This window comes from Otolemur garnettii, unplaced genomic scaffold (genome assembly GCF_000181295.1).
Source record: "Otolemur garnettii isolate 467f Iridium unplaced genomic scaffold, OtoGar3 scaffold00060, whole genome shotgun sequence".
In the NCBI taxonomy this organism is placed as follows: Eukaryota; Metazoa; Chordata; class Mammalia; order Primates; family Galagidae; genus Otolemur; species Otolemur garnettii.
This window is the reverse complement of record NW_003852455.1, coordinates 9,649,403-9,673,113: the sequence shown is the minus strand read 5'-3', so window position 1 is coordinate 9,673,113 and position 23,711 is coordinate 9,649,403. Positions and strand designations below refer to the sequence as shown.

Sequence of the window (23,711 nt, the reverse complement as noted above, 5' to 3'; positions counted from 1 at the left end):
CTGAACTCTCACCCATCCATGAAGCTTCTTTGATCTCAGATTGGATCAAATCTTAGCTCACCTGGGTCCTCCTCTCTGGCTAAGAGCACCTTCATTGCAAGGAGAAAACATTCACTCTGTTGGTGAATGAAGCAGAACAAAGGCAGTGACCTGGGCTCTGGGCATATAGATAACTAGATGGCTCAAATAGACAAAGTAATTCGTGGATGAAGTACTTGTCTGATTCCTCATGGTATTTGAGACTGATAGCCTCTTGAGGGCAGGAGGAATAATGGTTTTCTCTAGACACTGTTCTGAGCTCACAGTTTATTGACTCTTTATTGAATTGATTGATTTGAGCAGATGTGGTTAAAATAGATAAGCTCCCAACTCTGCCATTCCCAGGGTTAGGGGAGAGAAGGGAGTTGGTGGCCAGGGTTGAGGGAGAGAGATTGGGCAGTCCAGGAATAGCTCTCTCTTTTATGGGCATCCTTTTTCTGCTATTCTCATAAATCACATTCCATGATTGGAAGTATTTTGATGGCTTGTTCTTGGGTTGTGGCAATGGAAGCTCACTGGCTTTATGGCCAGTCATTCCTGGGCAAGTCATCCGGCCTCTCCCAACTTCTGTTCCTGTAAGATGTTGAAAACACATATCAGAAGGTTGACATTCATAACAGATTTCTTTTGAGATCTTTGAGAATTCTTGAATCAACATCCTTTTCATTGTTACTTGATGTTGTTTTTTGCATACAATAGCCTAAGGTGAGGCATTCTGTTCTCATTTGACAGATGAGGAAATCAGATACACTGCCAGAGCACATAATTTCCCCGACACTCATATGCAACCAAGTAAAACTGAAAATTTGAATCATTTCTATCCCATTGATTTTGTAAATATAGAGTTATAAAATTTCTACATCTATTAAAAGAAATTCATTATTGAGTCTAGAATTTCCTTAGCATGGGCTAGCAGTTTGATTTCTTTGGGAATCATGGTTCCCAAGCAAATGGTTATTTCTATCACTTGCTGATACATGGTGGGGGTGCACTTATCCCCTGCACCCTGGGTCCCGGCCTGGATGTGAGCTCTCTTATATACTAAGGGACTGGCTCCTATCAGCTTTCTGTTGTACAAACTTCATAATTACTTCTGTTTCATGTCTAGGATCTTTGGGGTTGTTCTCAAATCGTCAAAATGCCAAATGTTGACTCTGTAAATTCCAGGCGTCAACTGTACTATCAGCAGTGACCCAAGGCTGTCGGAGGATTCAGTGGTATAAGATGTCAAGTGCTTGGCACTACAGCGTGTGCTTCTGCCTTGAGAACATCCTCATCAGCTGTAGTCCTTTGTTTCTGGGGTCAGGTGGGCAAAGTTGTGGCTAAGAGAGACACTGAGTCAAACAAGAAGATTGTGTTACAGAAGGCATCAAGAGGGCATGTTGGGATTCAGTTTGGATTCAAGTCTTGGCTCTGCCATTTATTAGAAGTCCTTTAGCCTCTTGGAGATTCATCTTTTTTAGCTACAGTATGGAAAGGACACCATAGTGGTGGCCTCAGAGGGCCATGGCAGGAACAATGGTGTCTACTAACATCTTAAATACAGTTTCCTCCAGAAACCTGAGGGCTGGGGATCGTGCTGGGAAGTGTAACCAGTCTGGGCAGGAGAAAGTCAGGGCCCATCTTCCTTGACGTTTCCTAAATGCCAGAATCACGAAAGTGTAGCCACCTCCCTTTAAAGTCACCAAAGTGATGACTGTTAACTGATACCTTTCCAAGGACCAGCCCAAGGCCAAATGTGGCATCATGCAAAGAGAAAGGGGATGGGGATGTGGAGTAGAAAAGTTTGTCCAAGTTCATCCTCAAAGCTACAGAGCACCCCTCCTCTGCCCTCCCACACCTAGTCTCATAGTCACCCAGGTGAGAGGTGTGTGGGAGAGGAACCACTTAGAATATTGTTCCTCTATCTTGCCTGGGCATTAATATCATGTAAGAAGCATCGTTGAAATATAAATGCCCAATATTATCCTTTGTAGATTCTGATTCAATTGATCTGGGGCAATGATCATCAATAGAGGCCATAAAGATTGTGAAAGCTCACAGGAAGTGGCCTTGGGCAGAATGTGAGGGTAGCCAGGTCTTGCCTGGAGGAAGGCACAATGCCAGTTCAGCCTACGGCACACTTGCTTGATGAGTCAATGTACTGCTCTTTAGTCCCCAATTAACACAGACTCTTCCACAACCCAGGGAGTCTACCACCCAGTAATGGCCCAGAGGTACAGAGGGAGCGGCAGAACCACAGCTCCAGGACTCTAGGAATTTCAGGCCAAACTGTCATCAACTCAGGGCTCTTGAACCCAAAGGGGACCTTCATCTCTAAGCCTTTCTCTGGACATCCACTTTAAATCTCCTCCACCCTGTTTCCCCCAAGCTGTCACTATTCCTCTTTCTGCATAGTATTTATGTTCTTGCAAGGCACCACATACAGTGTTAGTTTGGTTGCATCTTTATTTACCTGTCCCTAGAAGGCCAGTGCCAGGGGCTGGGGGTGTCTGGTGGGTTTTTGTGCTGCTGAGTCTCCAGCCTGGCTCTCAGTAGACAGTGAGCACTTGCTGAGCTAGTGACCTGTTAGGAGTAGTGCTGTGCTTCTCACAGGCTCTGGGACCACTACAAAGCAGAGCTCAGCTCCCTTCCTGCTATTCCTCCACCCCAACTCCCTTAGATTACCAGGACTTAGATCCTTTCGGATATATACTATAAAAAATCGAGAGAACCCTTGAACTTGAAACCACTATATCTCAATAAGCCTTGAAATCTAACACTCAGTTTACAAGAACCACAGTGGATTTGTACTGTGTAACCACAGTGGTTAGGACTATACTAACCGTGAGGAAGTCATTAGCCAGACTCGGAACACAAACCTGTCCACAGGATACACAACTTGGTTTCTTCAACAACCATATACCATGAGAAAGAAACTAATAAGGGAGTGGGAAACTGTTATATAGTCAAAGAGAGTTGAAAATGGGGAGTCATCCAAACAACGTGTGCTGACATTGGTTCTTCATGTGAACAGTTTAGTATAAAAGACAGTTTTGAGAGAACTGGTAAAAAATTGAAAGTGAATTGGATATTAGATGATACGGGCATCTCGGCACATATAATTATCATACATATACTGGTATTTTCAGATATTCTTTGGTTGAACCCTGTGTGTGTGTGTGTGCCCAGATAAGTCTGAGACAGTGCCCAGGACAGTGACTGACCATGTACACAGCGAGGAGAAGTGAAAAGGCAGCTTTCCTGTCTCCTTTCCCCAGTAAGGTATGTACTGCATAAAGGTATGAGGCCCATTTTGGTGAAAATGCTTCCATACAGAGAATTTTGAATTCTTCCTTCTCGCCCCCAAAGTTTTAGGCCCTAATCTGCTGATGAATAAGGTCACTTTCACATGAACTCAAGAATGTAACTGTAGTTACCACCTTCACATCCGTTTATCAAATCGGTAGGTTGAGTTTTCTCCCTTAGGAAGTTTTCAACCAGATTGGAATCAGTCTCACATTAAAGTAGAAGAAAGGATATGCAAGACTAGTATTTGTTCTGTGGCATAAAAATTCCTCTAATAGCACTGGCCCAAGAGGTACCACGTGAAGAACTGGTGGTAGGATAAAGTATCTATTAGGTCTACCAAAATACAAGGTGACTCCAGTTTCAGCCAGGAAAGTAAGATCCCTGCCAAGTGTGGCTTTTAACTATATCTAGTTCTCAAACACATGTTAGGCCCACCTACCTGACCAGGCTGGAACACAATACCAGCAGTCAAGAGGCCAAAGTTGTCTAAACTAGTCAGTGAGCACCTCTATCTGCCATGATTTGCCAGTGTTCGCATTGACAGTGGTGAAAGAAGGATCAAGAAGCCTGTGTTTTTTTGTGGCTGCATAATATTCCATGGTATACATATACCACAATTTATTGATCCATTCATGTGTTGATGGGCATGCAGCCATAAAGAAAGATGGAGACTTTACCTCCTTCATGTGTACATGGATGGAGCTGGAAAATGTTCTTAGCAAAGTATCTCAAGATTGGAAGAAAAAAGTATCCAGTGTACACAGCCCTATTAAAAAACTAATTTATGGCTTTCATATGAAAGCTATAACCTAATTATAGCCTAAGAAATAGGGGAGGATGGGATGAGGGTGGATGGGTGGAGGGAGGGTGATTGGAGCGATCACCTCTATGGTTTATCTTACAAGGGTACAAGTGAATCTTTCTAAAAGTAGAATATAGATGTCTTGACATAACAACTAGGAAAATGACATAAAGGCTATGTTGACCAGTTTGATGAAAATGTCTCAAATTGTATATCAAAACACCACACTGTACCCCATGACTGCATTGTTGCACACAGCTATGATTTAATAATAATAAAAAAAAGAAGCCTGTGTTTTAGGCGGCACCTGTAGCTCAGTGGGTAGGGCGCCAGCCACATACCCCAAGGCTGGGAGGTTTGAAGTCAGCTAAAACAACAATGACAACTGCAGTAACAACAACTACAACAAAAAATAGGTGGGTGTTGTGGTAGGCACCAGTAATCCCAGCTACTTGGGAGGCTGAGGCAAGGCTTAAGCCCAAGAGTTTGAGGTTGCTGTGAGCTGTGATGCCATGGCACTCTACCCAGGGTGACAGCTTGAGACTCTGTCTCAAAAAAAAAAAAAAAAAGCCTGTGTTTTTAGAGCAGCACAGACATTAATTACCTAAGTGAGCTGAGCAATAATCAAGGTCTTATCTAGGGTAAATAATACAAAAATAGATCATGAAGTCCCCATATACTGCTGCTGAGATTTGATCTAACTTTAAAGCAATATAAACTTCTTTCACACAATAAGGGCAAACTCTGCACTAATGTTTTTTAAAAACCACTTCAGGTCTAGCTCTGTTTAAGAGATTTTTAAAAATATACCTTTCCTATGTCAGAGCCAAGGTAAAAAGGAAGTGGGTCTCTAGAATCCCTGGACCAGAAAGAGCTCTAGAAGCCAGTGGTGTGAGCACATCCAGGCCACGGGGTTTGAGATTATGGGTCCATGGGGGTTGTTTTGTTCTTCCCATCCCTGGCATGTCCATCTTAGGTGGCTTGAAGGCTGCTGGATCCTCAGCCCTCAAGTGGCCTGGGCTCGGATCAGTTCCACTGGAGAGGGTTTCTGAGCTCCTCGGTAGGCTGGGGTGGCAAAACTTCCTGGATCATACTTCTGGAGGGATCTTGGTCCAGAGAAGCTCCATTTATCTGGTGAGTTTCTGTTCTTATTCCCACTTCCAGAGTCCATGGTGCTAGGATTTGGGCCAGGTAACTCTGTGGAAGAACTGGGAGTGAAGCAGCCCCTGGGTCTACGCTTGGGTGAAGAATGAGAGGTGCTGCTTGGGGAGGCCTGGGCTGACGCAGGCTGCTCTCTGTGTTCGTCACCTCTCCACTCCGTGGCTTTAATTTGTGGAGTGCTTCTGCCACTCGAAGGGACTTGGGCTCCTTGGTGGTGAGGCCCTTGTGGGGTGTGGAGCCAGCATCTCTCAGCTTTGCCTGTTGCTTAAAACGCTGAATGCTCTTCTGGGTCTGTTTTATGATCAGAGAATTCATGATGCCATAGATGGCTTTAGCCTTGGTCACTGGGACCTTATCTGTCTTGTCAATGACTGATGTCAGAGTCACGGCAGGGAAGGTAACACTGGCCTCTCCATCCTCCACCTTTGCCAGGTGCTGATACTTGCCCTGTGGAGTCATGGGACATCTCGCCTAGAAGCCCACTAGGCTCAAGAACACAATGAAGTTACATGACGATCATGCTGACAGACAGATGCTAATGAGGAACATTGTCCAGCTGCCACAATTAGCAAAACTTCCCAGCAAGGCTCCATCCAGAGGTTCTGTTCTCCTGCTGCCACCACCGAGCTGCCCGTAGTCCAAAGTCTAACACTAAAGTGGCTCTGTGGACCCACATCTCCTGAGAGCTTGTGGTCCAATTTGGAGCCAAGCTATGGTAGGCGACAGTGAAGGTCTCTGGTCAGACCAGGACACATTGGCTGCCAGGCCAGCCGGCAGCCGTGGTGAAAAAGCTGAGGGTTTTGGTTTTTGATGGAACCTCAGCGGTGACGAGCTGGTATGAGAGAATTGATAATAAAGTCTGGCATTTGTTTTAAATTACCCCAGGAATAAAGGAGAGTGGTGGGGACGAGTAAAGTTTAGGAGGAAGGGACAGAGCTCCTCTTCCGGAGGAGGCAGCACCGGCTTTTCTTTTCTCTCTCCCAGGGGTAGTGTGTGCTGTAGCCTGGGGGAGGTTGCAGCGAGGAGGGGTGGGTGTGCTGCTCGGGAGGATGCTGTGTTTATTCAAGCCTCTCTATAGGCCTTGTGCTCCCTCCCCTCCTCTTGCCTCTGATTTGTGCAGCCGAGTGCAGATTGGCCTTTCCTGTGGTGAGGCTGGGGGTGAAGCCTGCTGGGGCCAGAGCTGTGGTGGGGAGTGGGCATTATGTAAGGAGCCTACTTGTGACCTGTCAGATAGGAAGGCAGAGTTTTTACAAATGTACATCTGTCTGAAGGGGTCAAGGTTGACAATGGTAGCAAATGGCCCTGATTTCCCTTTGTCGTGGCTCTGTTAGTTCTGAGTTCAGAGCTCTCCTTATATGTTCCGCCAGGCTGGTTCTGACCACTAGCCTGCACGTGGTGCCGGCTCAGCATCCCCACAAGGTTCTGTCTTCCAAGCTCTTAGACAACTTCTGGGGACGTGCACTCGGGCGTTTCTGAGGACCTCATTATCTTCTCCATCAGTGCCTGCCTGGCTGGGAAAAGATTTAGTATCTGGTCAGAGACCCTTTTTGCAGCCTTCGTCTCACATAGTTGGGTCAGGCAGGAATGAAAGCTCACTTATCTTCAGGGCTTTGATCTGGGGAGCATCTCCCGTCCCCACCGTCACCCCCCCTTGCAGTCAGGTTTGTCCTCACTCAGGTAAACACTTGCAAACAGTTGCAGCTTTTCAGACACTGAATCTCTCTCATGGCTTCCCCTCCCTCCCTTCTCAGATTCACTAGCTGTAAGTTTCTTGGTGCTTATCACATTTCCGATCTTTGCTGCACCTCTGAGAAAAATAGACTGTCAAACATGTCTACAAAATTATTAATGTTTTGACTCATGCCGGCTCCCACTCGATAGAGTTCAGAGGAACCGGGGCATTGACCCTGGGAGGCCTGTGGTGATGACAGACAGCACTTACTCCGAATTACAGGGACTTTACTCACTGTGAAGTCCATAGCACATAGTATAAGCTCGATAATTATAAGCCCAAACAAACTGATAACATCTGTCATTATATTGTCACCACAACCCTGCAGGAGCAAACTTTTTGGCATTATTATCCACACTTTCAGAAGCAGACACAAGGCTCACAGAAGTTGATAAACTGGCCTAAGCCCACGTAACTTGACAGGCACAAAAGCCAGGATGAGAATCTAGGTTTTTGAGATGACAGCTGAGTGAGCTCTTTCTCTAAAACCAAAGCTTTTCAAACTATTGGTGGCAAAGAACTGGGTTTTCCCCCAGTTTGTCATGCATCAATAGTTTTGTAAAGTACAAAAAACTGGATTCTAGGAGAATGAAAGGAAAAGAAGGGCATTCACCATCCAAGCCCCATTTTACAAATTATTAAATTATTCTTAAACATGTAAAAGTTACGTACACTAAGTTTCTGTACCTTTCTCGCCCTGTATGTGCAAAGCTTCCTCAGGCCAGCACTTCCCTACAGCCCTCTTTTTGAGTAGCACTGTCCTCTGCTACCTGTTTCTCAGAGTGTGGTGTATAGACTTGGCCCCTTGCTTCTGAATTAATTACCTGGGGGGTGGTTGTGAAATGCAGATTTCCACCCCCCCCCACTGTCCCCACACCTCCACCCATCAGATTACTTGAATGAGAATGATTCAGACAGATTTAGGAACCTATATTTTAACAAGCAGTTTTAAAAATTTAGATGTGCTCTGAGAGTCATTGTGCCCTGTGATGCTGTGTCCCCCCCACAGAGAGTAGATGAGATGGTAAGTAGTGAAGTGAGTATGATGTTTTATTCCAGCCACCCTATTGCTGCACCGCCTTCTTCTTCCTTTTTTTTTTTTTTTTTTTAACATTTTCAAAGGCTTCTTTTGTAGAGAAACTCACTGACAGAACCTGCTTTCTGAACTATTTTAGCGCACTGCAGCAAACACGCATTGCGTGCACGCTGTGGGCTGGGCAGATTGGCACAGACCACAAGATACCAACAACCCGTGGAGACCGAGTGTAGGCAGAACAAAGCGCAGTCCTTGGGGCATTTCAGTGCACCAGTTGGTGTAACCAGTGAGCTGGAGAAAATCAGAAGTGAAGGTTTAAGAAGCCAGGTGGGTACATGCATGGAGGAGTCAGGAGTGACCAGCTGCTAGTGGCTGAATGCAGTGAAGAGCAAGCATTGGCCACTTGTTAGCAACACGGAGGTCATGGACTTTGACAAGAGCAGGTTCGTGAGATGGGGGAGCTTGGTTGGGGTGGGTACAAGGGAGAATGGGAAGACAGAAAGTGGAAGCATTTACTATGGACACTACTTACTGGGGTTTTATAGTCACAGAAAGAGAAATCGGGCAGGAGCTGGGAGGAGGAATGAGGTCAAGAAGTTCAGGGGGAACGGCGGGGAAATGAACTTTATTTAGAATTCATATAATGGCTGTTATGTGGCTTTGGTAAAGCAATATGTCTTTTTCAGTTAATTCCTTTAGAAAAACAGAAATAATTGTCTATCCTAACTTTTTTCTTTGAGCTCTTTTAAACTCTCCCCATTCCCAACAATATTACTATCTGAGAACAAAGGAGTTTGTAAATCTCTCTTGTTTCTCAGATAGCTTAATTTAACTATATCTTTAAAAATGGCATTGCCTTTTCTTATATTTGCTTCATCTACTTTTTTGATCAAGTATTTTAAAGTAGATTTCATATCTTACCTCTTCCCATGCATAGGACTTATTAAAAAATATAAGCATGATATCATTATTACACCTAACAAAATTAACAGAGATTTCATAATATTATATCATACCCAATCTATACTCAAATACCCCCATTTATGCCCCAAAGTGTTTTGTTCAAATGAAGTTTCAGACAAGGTCTAGGTATCGCATGCTATTGTTAGGTTTTTTAAGCCATTGGTTTTCATGCCCATTGCCTTGTTAATGAAACCAATTCAGTTGTCTTATAAGAAGTCCTACTTTCTGGATTTTTGTGATAACTTCCCTATAGTGTTTTTAAACTTGTTCTTCTTTTTTTGGTATTTCCTAAAAACTAGAATTGTACATTAAGGCTTGAAAATATCCAACTTAAACATTTTGGGCAACAATTTTTCTTTTTCTTTCTTTTTTTTTTTTGAGACAGAGTCTCACTATGTCATCCTTGGTAGAGTGCCATGACATCACAGTTCACAGCAACCTCAAACTCCTGGGCTTCAGCGATTCTCTTGCCTCAGCCTTTCAAGTAGCTGGGACTATAGGCACCCACCACAATGCTGGCTCTTTTTTTGTTGTAGTTGTCATTGTTGTTTAGCAGGCCAGGACCAGGTTTGAACCCGCCAACTCTGGTGTATGCGGCCAGCACCCTAACTGCTGAGCTATGGGTACTGAGCCTGGGCAACAATTTTTCATAGCTGGTACTATGTGCTTCCCATTGCCCCCTGTCAGAAGGCACAGGCAGTCTGATAGGGGTCAGGTGGTGGCTGCCTGAATTACAGGCTTTCTTTTTGTTTTTTAAGATAGGAGAACAGCAGCATGTCTATCGACTGATGGGAATAATCTTTGAGAGAGAAATACTTGGTGCAGAAGAAAATAGAAGTTTTCCTAGAATTCCTAGTAGACAAGAGTGTCCACTTAAGGAAAGTAGACAAGTGGACAAGTGTTGGTTATTGCAAGTGTTGGACACAGCCAGTTCATTTATAGTGACGAGAGATGTATGGGCTTCAAGGAAGATACAGTGGGCTGTGTCGGGGCCTGGAGGAAGTTCTAATCTGGCAGCTTCTGTTTTCTCCATGAACAAGTCACATATTCATCAGGGGAGAGTGAAATTGAAAGGAAGAAGTCAAGTGGTAGTTGAGTGGGAGGGACATGATCGGACTGAGAGGGTGGCATGCGATTGCTGAGGAACATTCAGGACCTACTGGCACCCAGTGATCGTTCACTGGAAGTGAAATCAGTAGGCATCATGGTGTGATTTTCCCTACCCATGTTCAGTTGCACGGTTGCAGCTGGGTAGTAGGACAGAGAGTTGAATTTAAGCAAGATTGGGTTTTAGCCAACCACATTTGATAAGAGAGGGCCAGGAATTCATTTGAATGACCATGGAATTTAAGCTGATTAGGAAGAGAAGTGAGGATATGAGGGAAGTGGGGGACAGTGAGATTGACCACAGAAGCTTGTTGGGGTTGGAGTACTAGTTGGAATAAGTCGTAGAGACAGGAGCAGCAATTGGAGAGGGGCTGACTGAAATCAAGATTATAGAGGGGAATATATATTTTGGGACATACCAAGATCCGAGACATGAGCCTGGGAGTGAGTGGCTGAGGTCCCAATCCTTGGGATTGCGGAGATCAAAGAACTGTGAAGGCAGAGGACTGGGCTTTCCTATCGTAGATATTAATATCACTGTAAGTTATGACAGAAATAATATTGAGGAGAGTTATAGTAAGCCAGGAGCTAAAATAGCTAAGGCAGTGGTTCTCAACCTTCCTAATGCTGTGACCCTTTAATACAGTCCTCACATTGTGGTGACCCCCAACCATAAAATTATTTTCTTTGCTACTTCGTAACTGTAATTTTGCTACTGTTATGAATCGTAATGTAAATATCTGATATGCAGGATGTATTTTCACTGTTACAAAGGGGTCGGAACCCACAGGTTGAGAACCCCTGATTTAAGGAGTAAAGAAGAGTTTCCTAGGTGGGAGTGAAGATGGTCTTGGCAAGGGGTCTGGGGTAGTGGGTGGTGGTGGTGTCGCCTGCACAGGGTTGCTGCAAGGAGAAAATGAGTCCATGCACATGAAGTTTGTAAATGAGCTCAACAAGTGTTAGAGATTCTCCATTGGAGTCAGTGTAGCTTGAGAGAATAGAGCTTAAACCACTGGGTTTATTTTTATAGGAAATTGGTTTTCCTTGATTTTAGGATCTTTCTGAGAGGGAGAGCTACTCTCACAGCTGCATGCCATCCGGGGAGGTGGTAAATTCCCTGGCATTCAGTACAAACAAGTGAACATCTGTAGTGACTGTGCTGTGAAGGAGATGCCAGCAATCGAGTGTGATGGGTAGGGTTGGGTGGGGGGGATCTAGTATTCAAAGGCCACTGGTTGGGGCAGGATAGTGTTAGGAGGTAGCTTCGTTTTTTCATTCAGACATGACTGAGCATTTCCTAGTCATGGCCCAAAGCCTAGCTGGATGCAGGGGACCAGAGATATGTTTTAAATTCTCAATCTGGTCAGGGTGGGCCTGCAGGCTGATAACTGTTGTCTAGACTGCTGAGGGCAGAACAGGAACTGTGGGTCATATTGATCTCTGTGGGGTCAAGAAAGATTTCAGAGTCAAGGGGCATCTGAGCTGATATTGGAGGCTGGGTGGGTGTGGCCCTATGGAAACAGGGTGGGAAAAGACATGCCTAGCAGAAAGAACGTCACATGTAGAGCTACAAAGGCATGAAAAGGCCTGGGACATTTGGAGTGCCACTTGACTAAATCTGGGCAAGTTATTTGTGTTCTCTGTCTCAGTTTCCCCATTTGTATAATGGAGCTAGTAATGGTATCCACAGAGGGTGCGGTGGTCAGGAGTAAATAATGTGTAAAATACTTGTCACAGATACTTGCAATCCCTTTAGGTGTATTGTCTTACTTGAATCTGTAAATAACCTATGAGACAGGACCTGTTATTATGATTTTCATTTTAAGATAAAGAAGTGCTAAGTCTTGAGTCTTAGGATTGAGTAACTTGCCGAAGGTTGAATATCTGCTCAGAGGCAGAGTTAGTGCTCTTGCCTTGATCAGTCTGATTCTAAAGCTTGCATTCTTAACAATCAGTGCTTAGCACATAGATAGTACTAAATAAACAGTAGCTATTTTATTGTGATTACTGAAGTTTTTCACCCAGAAAGTTGGGGGTTCTGTTACCACTTCTTTATCTGGTTGAAGATCACCAGTGTTGCTGGCTCAGCAGCAGCAGTGACTATTTTTGAAAGGCCCTCATCACCTATGGTAGATCTAGATAAGACAGTTGCAGCACTTTTGTTTCAGCAGGTTGGTTTTTTTTGCAAACTAAAAGTGGGGAGTGATTTTTTATCTTGGTAGAGGGCAAGTCTTTCCCAGCAAATACAGTTGACTTGAGGAAGGAAGAGCTGGGGATCAGTGCACTCTTCTGATGTCTGTGGGTTGAACTCAAATGAAAGTCTCATGTCCTAGCAGCTCCTGCACTGGGAGATGGCAGGGAATCTGCATTCACCGGCAATAGCTGTCATGCAAAGGTCAATGACTACCCGCAGCCTTCTGTGTAGGAGGCTGAGAAAGAGCCTCTTGCATCAGTGATGCCCGAGATAAGAGCTAGCAACCTTCCCACCATTATTTTTTCAGCAAATATTTGTTGAGCACCTACTATGTGCTGACACTCATCTAGCATCTAGAGATACCCACTGGAAATGTAAGCTCCTACTCTTGGAGCTTACATTTTTAGTAGACAGGGATAGACAGTAATCAAATACCAATATGAATGCATACATAATTAAAAATGCTCATGCCGCAGAGGAAACTCACACCGCCAAAAGAGGGATAGATATCAGAGATATTTTCTGACTTTCCAAGGAGGCTGCCTAGGAACCAGTTCTTCTCTGAGCTGCTAAGAAGAGCCAGAATTTTTTGACAAGGAAAGAATGGCATTTCTCATTCTTGCCTTGGAGCTTATGCCTAGGGCCTGCCTACCTGCCTCCTGGTCAGCGAAAGCTGGGGTTCTCTCAACCTGAACTCCTAAGCTTCAACAGAGGATTTTCTCCTCATTTGTAGGGTAAAGCCAGTATGGCCACGTGCTTCCTCTTGGTTCTAGGAATGCTAGGTCTCTTAGGACAGGCCTCAAGGCCAACCCAATATTGTGCAAATTGATACATAAGGTTGTAATGTATTTTCAGTATTGCCCCCAATAATTTTGCCTTAATTATTCAGCTAACATAATGAGAATAACAAAGGAAGTCATACCGATGAAAGTGAATCAGTTTGCTGACTACCTGCTTTCAGGTCTAACCATTTACATTCTAGATATTTGGACATTTGTAACTTTTAGTCACTGTTGTGTGCACAGGTAACATTTTCTATTTTGCTTTTCATATAATATTTTAAGGATTTTCTTCTCTATTACTATATAAATTCATACACCATTATATATTTTTTCTCAAGTGGATGTACCATAGTTTAGCTTTTTCCTTATTGCTGGAAGCTTAGATGTTAACAGATTTTCACCAATATAAGTCAATTTGAAATGAAAAACTTTTCTTTCTTACACGTATGACATATCGCTTTATGGAACTCACATTACTTATTTTCTTCATTCTCTTTCAATTCTTACCACAATTACGTAAGGTATGGAATCATTTTACATCTGACAAAACTGAAGTATATAATCTCCTTTTTTTTTTTTTGAATTCTTTATTCACTCTTCAAACTTGGTCAGTAGTCATGAGCTTTTCATTCTATGTCTTGAATACTTTCTGGAAAGGTGCAATTCATTTACATTTCTCCTTTGAATGCATACGAATTTCACTACCATCTGACCAGCAATGAGTATGAATCATTTTGAAAATTGTGATCAATATAAATACTGCAAACTAATATCTTATTATTCTAGCTGCCTTTCTCAGGCCTCTCTAAAGATTAACCATAACATCATATGCTCGTGAACTGCGTATTTTATTTTGTGACTTGTCTGTTCACGCCAATTGCTTCTTTATTTGGGGAGGCTTATCAATCCTTTTCAGACCGCGACCCTTATTTTCCTTCTTGTTGTAGTTATGATGTTTTTCATCGTACAGCAGTTGGACTTCTCTTGCAAGTGACTGTATTCAACTTCTTTCTTTGCTATTTTTCTACACTGCATCAAAAGAAGAAAGAGCTGACAAAGACAGAATGATAGATCCAGCTTTCTTTATTCATGTTTTTCATATTTTGAAAACTTAAAGAATAAATGCATGCACATTTTAGAAATTTTGGAATATAAATAATAAAGTTCTAGGAAATGAAAACACCTATTAGTCTACCATCCTGGGTGCATTCTTTTCTAATATTTTCTCTTTTCATGTGCATTTTTTAATGTACTTTTTTTATTCTGAATTTGGATAGTATTCACAGTTTTTTTTCAGGTAAAATTCTGATTAAACTTTTATGTATCATTAAATATTGTTTGAAAATAAATATTTTTTAAAAAAATCTGTCTGGAGTTTTCTCTGGGATGAACCAGAGATTGAACCATTGTTCTTCTTGGGTGGGTCAGCTGGTACCTGCTTTATCTTTCTAGTCATTCTTACTTGGCGTCTATTTCTGGGCTCTCTGTGCTGTTCACGGATGAAAAGCATTACACCTATAAGAGGCTCTTCTGTCTTTTCTGAGCCCCCAGTGCTCCCCAGATTTAGTCCCAGCCCAGGACTGCAGAAGCTCTCCCCATCTGATTAATGTTTAACCCTGCCTCTGCTGGTAAATGGCTCTCACCTTCTCTCTTCTCTCTCTCTCTCTTTTTTGCCTTTGCAGATGTTTTTTGATCATCCTAAGAAAAATGAGCCTTGGCCTCCAGGCCTGATAAAGCAAGCCTCCCTCCCATGGAGCACTGGGATAGTTCCTGAGGACCTGGAGGGAGATCAGCCAGAAGCAGGTAAGGAGCACCTAGAGGCGGGGCTAGAAAAGGGGTTCATTCCAGAATAAAAAATGGAGTGGTGCAGTGTGCTGCCCAGGAGTTTCAGGATCTCAGTGTCCGGTTCTGGCTTTGCTGTCTTCTTTATGGTTTTTGTTGGTTTGTTTGTTTTTTAAGTCCTTTTTGACTACTATTGAGAGGGACTGGGGAGGGAGATAGGTAGTTGTCCATTTCTGTAAGCTACAATTCTAAGATGAGAGTTTTTCTGTAATTCGTTCAACCATCTTTAAGCACCCGCTACGTTCCAGGCACTGTGATGAGTGGATCCGGGCAAGATTCTTTCCTTTGAGCATTTCTTTCTGCTGGCTCCGTGTTGGCTTGGTCTCTGCAGGTGCTAATGTGAATTGCCGTATTCTTCTTCTAGAAGCCTCACTGTGATGGTAGGGATTTGTTGATACAGTCTTATCAGTTCAGTAATCCTTTATTGACAACCTACTCTGTTTCAGACATACGCTGGGGACTGGGGCTTCAGAAATGATGCCAGGAGTTCTTAGGAGTGAGTCAGGCATGAACAGCAAACATTACAGAGCACTGGTCGCCAGCAGCAGGGAGCAGGGATAGTGCCCAAGGGGAGGTGATCTTCACCAACCTGCAGAAGCAGACGGGTAATGCTGTTGGAGCTAACAGGCAGATGGACAAGGGGAGAGAACGCAGCCGGGCACATACCTGGAGGCTGAAGAAACACGTCTGGTGTGGTTGGAAAATTCGAAATGTGGTGTGTTTTTCCAAAGAATTTGTGGAGACAAACTTACTACTGTTTTTCCTCATTTAGGCTGGTTTAGGTGAAACTTCTTCAGGCTCTGTGTCCTTAGAGCAGCCTGGGAGATGAGAAAGGCGTCTTGCAGTGCTAGGTGCTGTGAGCAGAAACTCCAGCCACCTGGTAGACTTGGAGCCTCAACCGAGGGTGGCGCCTAGGTAACCCGTGAGCTCTGATATGGGGTTTCACATGAGTGCTCTGAGGCCACGACAAGCAACAGGCTGTGAAGGCTGAGGCCATCTGGTGATTGCGGGGCAGTTTTTGGGCCTGGCTGTTTGGGAGTACTCTTCTTTCCTGAGAAACCTCTGCCTTGGAGAGGTGCTGGGCAGTTCCTCCCTGTGCCTTACCCCCTGGTGCTGAATCAGGCCCCTTCCTCCATCTCTTTCACTCAGACATGCAAAAGTCAAGTTGTAAGTCCACTATTTCCAAATCACAAGTGCAAGTTTGAAAATTAACTTACATTTGTAAAATGTCACTATCTTCAGCTATAAATAGAGTCATAAAATCTGCTCTGCTGATGCTAGTGGGTTCCTGAGACCTGATTAAGGAGAAAGAGTCTCCCAAGTGGCACGGTGGTGATGGATGGCACAGAGCTGGTGGTGGAGGTGGCTGTGTGCACCTGCCTGACAGATCGAGTCCTCCTCTCTAGGGACCCTGAGTTCTGAGTCCTGTTGGGTTAACACTGACTTTTCACTGCCACTCATCACCGATGCCTGTCTTTTAGTGGAAAGACCATGAACTTCTAGAGTCAGACAGACCTGGCTTGGAATCCTGCTTCTAACACTGATTAGCTAGTGACCTTGGAGAAACCCTGGCAACCTTGCTAATCCCCATTTTCTTCATTTCCTAAAATAGGATTGTCCATATCTCAACCATAGTGTTATGGTAAAACTCAAGGGACAGTCCAGGTGGAGGGCCACACGGTGGCAGGCCCTCCTCCCATGCTGCTTTCCCTCTCCTCTGGTTCTCCTTCAGCTGTCCTGTGGCCATGTGAGTAGCTGTGTTGGGGATCTGTGCTAATGGAATTCCTTGGTTTTCTAATAATACAACAATACCCTACCTCCCATGTCATGATCTTATGTCTGAATTTTTCTTTCTCTATGTACATTTCACTCCTTCCAAAATTTTAGCAGTACAAGGTGGGAACCCATCTTCCCCAGAGCCACTGCTTCCTGAGGTCTGGGAGAGTGGCCAGTACCACTTGGTACTGACAGTGGCTTCCAGGAATTGTCTGGATGCCAGTTAATGAAAGAATCTCAGATGCAGAGCCTGAGCTGAGGCTGATAAGTGATGGCTGGTACAGCACTCTGCCATCTTCCACTGCCACATTGACCCCACAAGGGCCCCTGTGCCGAGAGGCTATGCCCCTGCACTCAGATACCTCCTGTGCCTTTCTGCTTACCTGTTTCAAGTGCATCAACATCATTTTCTTGTTTGGTGCTCCCAACACTCTGTGCACCAGACAGGACGAGATACATGTGATTATTCTATAGAAACTTAGGGGTAGAAATGTGAAGTGACTTGCCCAGGGTCAACAAAAATGAGAACAAGAACCCAGCCTTTGTAAATACCCAGTCCCACATTCTACTACCTTGTCCCAGACATCCTTAGGCGTAGCTCCATGGGAAGGGATTTTGGACCCCTAATGCAAAACCCTGGTGGCAGTTGCTTTGACTCATTATAGCAAATAAAGCTAGTGGTTGAGGAAAGAATGTAATGTTTTCTAAAAGATGCAGACATTGTTTGAGTTCAAAGTGCTTCCAGTGTCCATTCGGTTACACAATAAATTCTGGGAAAACAAAGTAGGTCTTTACCCAGATAGAAGGAGAGCTATTCAGGTGCTATTTGCTTAGTAAAATCTATTTCCCAGAACTTTCAGCAGTTCTGCATGTGATGTAGTGGAAAGGATGTGGGTTATGGAATCAAGTGTGCTCAGATTTGAACCTCAGTGCAAACCTCTCTTCAGCTCTGTGATCGTGGGCGTTTCCCTTAACCTCTGAGAGACACAAGTTGCTCATCTGTGATAGTGGAGATGCTACGTAACACCTCATTCATGGCTAGCAGTGGCCAAGGCCCTTCTGCACAGCTCAGGAGATGCCCTTTAAATTAGACTATGGTATGCATGGTGCTCTGTGGAGGGTGCCTCATGGTGGTCCTGGTTATGATGAAATAAAATAAAATAAAAATCTATTTCTTTAATTGGCTATGTCTGCTATTTTGCCCAGATTTCCTACCCTCTACCATGAGGCGAGTCACCTTCCTGTTTCAGTAGTGCTCTTGGGTGGGGGCGCTGCACAAAACTGAGTCTAAGGCTTAGTCTTCTTCTCAGGCAAGAGTCCAACATCACAGCCCCTAGAGAGATGCACCGCAATCTGGGGCATCATGCATCACAAGAGAGCTCTTTCTAGCTATTTTAAAAGAATGCTAGACCACTTAAGATTTTAGAGAGTTTGGGTTCTGTGATGTAGACAGGGCAAACTGCTCTATCTTTGTATCCTTTTCTCGAGCATGCCTGCCTTTATATCATGGCTTAAGGCTCTAGGAACCAAATGATGTCTAAGATATGGTTTCCGATTTTAAGAACCTGAGTGCAGTCAGGGCAACAAGAAACTAAGGTTCAAGCTATAAAAATTAATGGTGGAAAGACGTAGAACGTGTTCATGGCTCAGAGAGGAAGAAGGGAGTGTCTGAGGGAATGCTCTCTGCATTCAAAGCCCACACTGAGGCTGGAGGTTTTGAGAACTGCCTAGGGTTGCCCAGGTGGTGGGAGGTGGACCAGGGCTGGAATTCAAGCCTCCACAGTCCATTGCTTGGGCCGTTGCCCCAACCTCAGGCCACTTGAGGATTTTCTTTACATCACTTCTTTTTCCTTGTCCCACTTTTTAAAGGCTTGTTTTCCTGCTAAGAACGAAGTGGCTTTCCTGAACACATCTTCATTATGATTCATACCAACCTGAAGAAAAAATTCAGCTGCTGTGTCCTGGCTTTTCTCCTGTTCGCAGTCATCTGTCTATGGAAGGAAAAGAAGAAAGGGAGTTTCTATAATTCCTTTAAATTGCCAGCCAAGGAATTCCAGGCATTAAAGTATCTGGGGAAACCAGCCGCAGGGTCTGAGTCCCAGTCTGCGTCCTTGAGCAGCACCCAGGACCCCCACAGAGGCAGCCAGGCCCTCAGCGGTGTCAGGGGCTCAGCCAAGGCTAAACCAGAGGCCTCCTTTTTCGTGTGGAACAAGGACAGCTCTTCCAAAAACCTTATCCCCAGGCTGCAGAAGGTCTGGAAGAACTATCTCAACATGAACAAGTACAAAGTGTCCTGTAAGGGGCCTGGGCCAGGTGTCAAGTTCAGTGCAGAGGCCCTGCGCTGTCACCTCCGGGACCACGTGAATGTGTCCATGGTGGAGGCCACAGGTTTTCCCTTCAACACCTCCCTGTGGGAGGGTTACCTGCCCAAGGAGAACATTAGGATCAAGGCTGGGCCTTGGGGCAGGTGCGCTGTTGTCTCCTCAGCGGGATCTCTGAAGTCCTCCCAGCTGGGCCAAGAAATAGGTATGTTCTGGGGTGTTAAGTTTCTCTGAACAGCCCAAGAGATAGTGACAAGTGACAAGCAGCCCAAGTGTGGCTTGGTAGACCAGTGGAGCAGGCCCAGGGCAGTGTCCTCAGAGTCAGAAGTACCATCAGGGCAGCTGAACAATGGGAATCCAGGTGTCTGGCATCTTTATCAATTACAATAGCTTTATTTTTTCCTTCTATTTTTGGTTGGCATGTAATAATTGTACATATGTATGGTATACAGAGTGGTATTGTAATACATGTATTCAATATATAATGGTCAAATCAAAGTGGTTAGGATATTCATCCCCACATACAGTTGTTATGTCTTTTTGTTGGGAGCAGAATCGTTTTATGTTTATCTGTTTTAAATATGTTCTGCAGAAGATTTCGTTTGAAAGGAGTTCCACCACTACCAATAAGCAAAAAGCTACAATTGACCTTTGCAGATATTTGAAGCATAGATCTCGACTTCATTTTCAGGTTCTGAAATTCTGTTATTTAATTGAGTAATGGAATACTCTTGGTCTCAACCACCTGGGAAATTTTCAACTAGAAAAGCTTTAATTAGGGCAGGAATTCGTAACTTGGAGACTGTCAACCAACTTTAAGGAGCTCAGGAATCCCTAAAACACATGTAAATGTGTGTGTGTGCTTCTCCCCCCATAAGGGAGTTCATTGATTGCATTTGATTCTCAGAGGGATCTGTGCTCTAAAAAGAGTTTAAGAGTCACTAGTCAAAATGTATTAATTTGCTTTTCTTGAAACCCTTTGCAGTTGATAAAGATAGAACGTTTATTCATATTTGTAAACGTGTACCCTAGGGAGCTGTAGATTTGCTTATATTTCCCTCATTTTGAGAGAATGTGTTTTCCATTATAGTGAAATGAATCAGCAAAAGAAAGCAAAGCACAGGAAACCTCCCTCCTCTGTCAGGCGGAGGTCCTGGAGCAGGTGAGGTCATATGTCTCCTTTTTTATTTCCTTCATATAACTGCCAGGAAAAATGGCCTGAAACCAAACACAGGCTCTCAAAGAAGAAAAGTAGACCCAAGTTGGATTCTCTAGAGCAGAAACGAGCGGTGAGATCACACTTTCTACCTCCCCAAATAGGCAGTCCCTAACCAGTAAAAACTGCCACGAAGGGCAGCACCATCCCAACTTTTGCTTTTGCCTCTTTGGTTTCTTCTGAACTTCATTTTCTAGGAACTAAATGTGTTTGGTTTTTGTTCATCCATAATGGAACTAGATTTCTTTTTCCCCCATTTTTCTGCATAAAGGAAAGATTTTAGAATAGCTCAGGTGTTAGCTGATCCTCCTTCTACATGTGAAGTTGTCAGTTAAGTTGGGAGCAGAGGCTGAGATCTCATGCACTCCTTAAATGAAAATAATCTTTTTCTCTAGACTGCAATTATAACTTCAAACAAGTATTTTCCACGAAAGGCCCTTGATCCTGAGATACAATAAAAATTGCATGCTAGACTTCAGCTGCTCTGTTTTTTTATAAGGCATATCCTCTGGGAGTTTTAGTAAATATTTTAAGTCATTCACTCATTTATTCTTTTACTTATTCATAGATTCACCAACAATACAAAATAGGAAGTTAGAGTACAAAGGGGAAAGGGAAGGGAAGGGAAGGGAAGGCCCTTTATGGAAGCCTCGGAGTTCTAGGCAGCAGGCCAGAACCCTGCTGCATCCACAATTTGTGGAGCCCATTCTCAACTATTGAACATATCAGATGGTTTCAAAGTGTTCACTCTTACTAATAGTACTGCTAACAAAGTTTTTGTGCAGACAGCTTAAATGATGACTGCTGCCCTAGAGCGGGGGAAATATCCTCAGAAATGGAGCTAAAAGACTCAAACAAGAGCCATTTTATGGCAATTTTTTAAGTAATTTATGGTAATTTTATAAACAATTGTGAGATTGTTAATCAGAGAGATGGTGATCACATACTGTGCCTCCCGCAGACCCATAGATCAGCACATGGAGTCAGTAACTTTCAGTTATTTGTGATAGTTCACTTACACATGGAAAGGATCTTAGATGTGTGAGTAATGCTTATTGTGCACCTGCTGTGTGCCTAACATGCCTTACTTTCTTAAACCTCCCAGCAGACCTGCCAGGGAGGTTATATTACTCTCATTCTGCTGATGAGCTAACTGTGAAGGCTGGAGGGATTTAGCAGCTGGTTAACAGCAGCTTGGGGTTTGATTTGAAGACCCCCATACCCAACCCCTCTGCTCCTCTGCCTCATAATAACTGCAGCTTCATAATACAATTTAACACCATTTATCCCTTGTTAAAAAGAATTCTTTGATACTCTTGTCTATTTGTTCTCCTAGAGGAAAAGAAAAGAACATTCTGAGTCGAGGCAAAGGCAAGAAGTGAAGGCTGCAGGGGGAAAAGCACAGAGTATGTCTGGGTGTTGCAGTGACCCTGTTTGGATGGGCGTGGACAATGGTGAGGGAGAAGGCCAGAAAGGCAGTGACTGATCAGCGCGTACAGATTGTTGACAGTCACAATAAAACTTTGGATTCCATTCTGAGAGCCGTAGAAGGTTTCTGAGCAGCCAGGTGATGAAATCGTGTGTGTTTTGGAGAGTTTTCTCATTTGGCTGAGTTTCCTTCTCTATAGGGTCTACTACATAATCTCTCCAGGGATTCTCTCAGGGACTCTTGCCACATCCAGGTGAGAAGTGCCAGACCAGTGGTTATGGTGGTGAAGAGAAAGGGCCTTATTTGTTTCTGACACAAAAGAGACAGAACTTAGTGTCTGACCAGAAATGACCTTGAGTGAGTGGCAGGTCCCAGGGTTTCTGACCTGAGAGCAGGCCATATTACACCACAGGGGAGCGTGCTCCTGGAGGAGGGCAGACTCCATTCTGGATGTACTGAGCCTGTTTATGGATTTCTCTGGGTAGATACCTTTGAGTTAGGTATTTGATTCTGGAGAAGGATCTGGTCTGGAGATCAGCTACAGCAGTCTTTTGTATTAAGATGGAGTGACAGTTTTAATCCAAGGAAGAGGACTGATTAGAAAACATAAAAAGGGTTTACATTTAAAGGACAGGAAAGAATAGAAGACAGGCAAGAAAATTCATAAGGACTACAGAAGGGGTGGAGGACCAGGTGATTACCATATGATGGAAGGCAAAGAGGGATGGAGTTTGTGGGATGGTAGCTGTTGACATCAGAGTCTGCAGAGCTGGGACAGGTTTGGAGCAGAATGAGGACAGAGAAGACTCCCTTGCATCGAATAGTTTAGAGAACATGATCAGTTACACCAGAGGTCAGCAAACTTGTCTTTAAAGGGCTGGATAGTAAATATTTTAGGTTTTGAAGGCCATACGGTATCTGTCACAACTATTTGACTCTGCTGTTATAGTATAAAAACAACCATCACCAGCAGTAAATGATCAGCCAGGGAAAAATAAATCATCCAGGGAAACTCATTCCAGCCAGAGGACACTCAAGTGTCAAGACTCCAGTGAAGACCAAGCACAGTGGCTTTTGCCTACAATCCCAACAGTCTGGGAGCCCGAGGCCAGTAGATCTCTTGCGCTCAGGAGTTCAAGACTAGGCTGGGCGAGAGCGAGATCCCATCTCTACACAAAAGAGAAAAACCAGCTGGGTGTTGTGGTGGACACCTGTAGTCCCAGCTACAGCTACCCGTGGGTCCATAGAACTTTATTTATATAAACAAGGGGTACCCGAGATTTGGCCTGAAGGCCATAGTTTTCTAGCCCTGATCTATAGACTATCTATTTTCTCCAACCAGAATCAGACTGTAGTCATCCATAACTGGTTATATGACTCAATGAGCTAATTTGAAAACATACGTATATTTAGTGATAAATTGTGATAAAATTTCTTTCTTCATAATTTCTACCCGTTTAGAGTTACTATTGTTGGAGGAAAAGGATTTTGATGTGTTTATGAATTTACTAACTTGAGCTGATTCTGTTGAATTTTGTAGGCATGCAATTATGTCATCTGTATATAGTGATGTGTTATACTTCCTTTTTTAATTTGCATCTTTTCCCAAGCTTTGATTCTAAGTCAGAGAGAGGTGGTGGCCCCTCTTTTCTGCCACCTTCCCTTTTACCAGTCTTGTTTGATGAAGACTTGGTAGCTGTGGGTTTCTCTTGTTGATTTCCTAGAAGCCTATTGGAGTTTGAAATGAAAGTTCTTCAGCCTTCAATTAGCAAGAGTGGTTCACCAAACAGGATCCTATCGCCTTTGTAGTGAGGCCAAGTCAGTGGCCTGCTTTAAAATTTTCCTCTTTTCAAAAAATCGATACAAAATAGTTGTATATATTTTGGGGGTACATGTGACATTTTGATACATTTATACAACATGTAATGATCAAATCAGGGTAGTTAGGATATCCATTGCCTCAAACGGTTTTCTTCTTTGATTTTTTTTTTTTTAACTCTTAGAATCAAATCCAAACTTC

General features: G+C 43.7%; 1 protein-coding gene and 1 pseudogene across 11 annotated transcripts in view; one reads left to right on the top strand and one right to left on the bottom strand.

Moving 5' to 3' along the window:
• The window catches only part of ST6GAL1 (ST6 beta-galactoside alpha-2,6-sialyltransferase 1), a 118,430-nt gene that overhangs the window by 66,350 nt on the left and 28,369 nt on the right, over nt 1-23,711 (top strand). For 4 of the 11 annotated variants that reach the window (XR_002774102.1, XM_003792716.3, XM_023514863.1 and 1 more), the window contains exons 1-2: nt 14,845-14,910; nt 18,595-19,251. Coding sequence is in view for 10 of the 11 variants with exons in the window: in XM_003792716.3 (XP_003792764.1) it covers nt 18,645-19,251 (607 nt within the window). In the remaining variant the exon portion in view is untranslated. The other 7 variants (XM_023514866.1, XM_023514864.1, XM_023514865.1 and 4 more) reach the window with 5 other exon arrangements.
• On the bottom strand, nt 56-6,337 carry LOC100951152 (annotated as a pseudogene).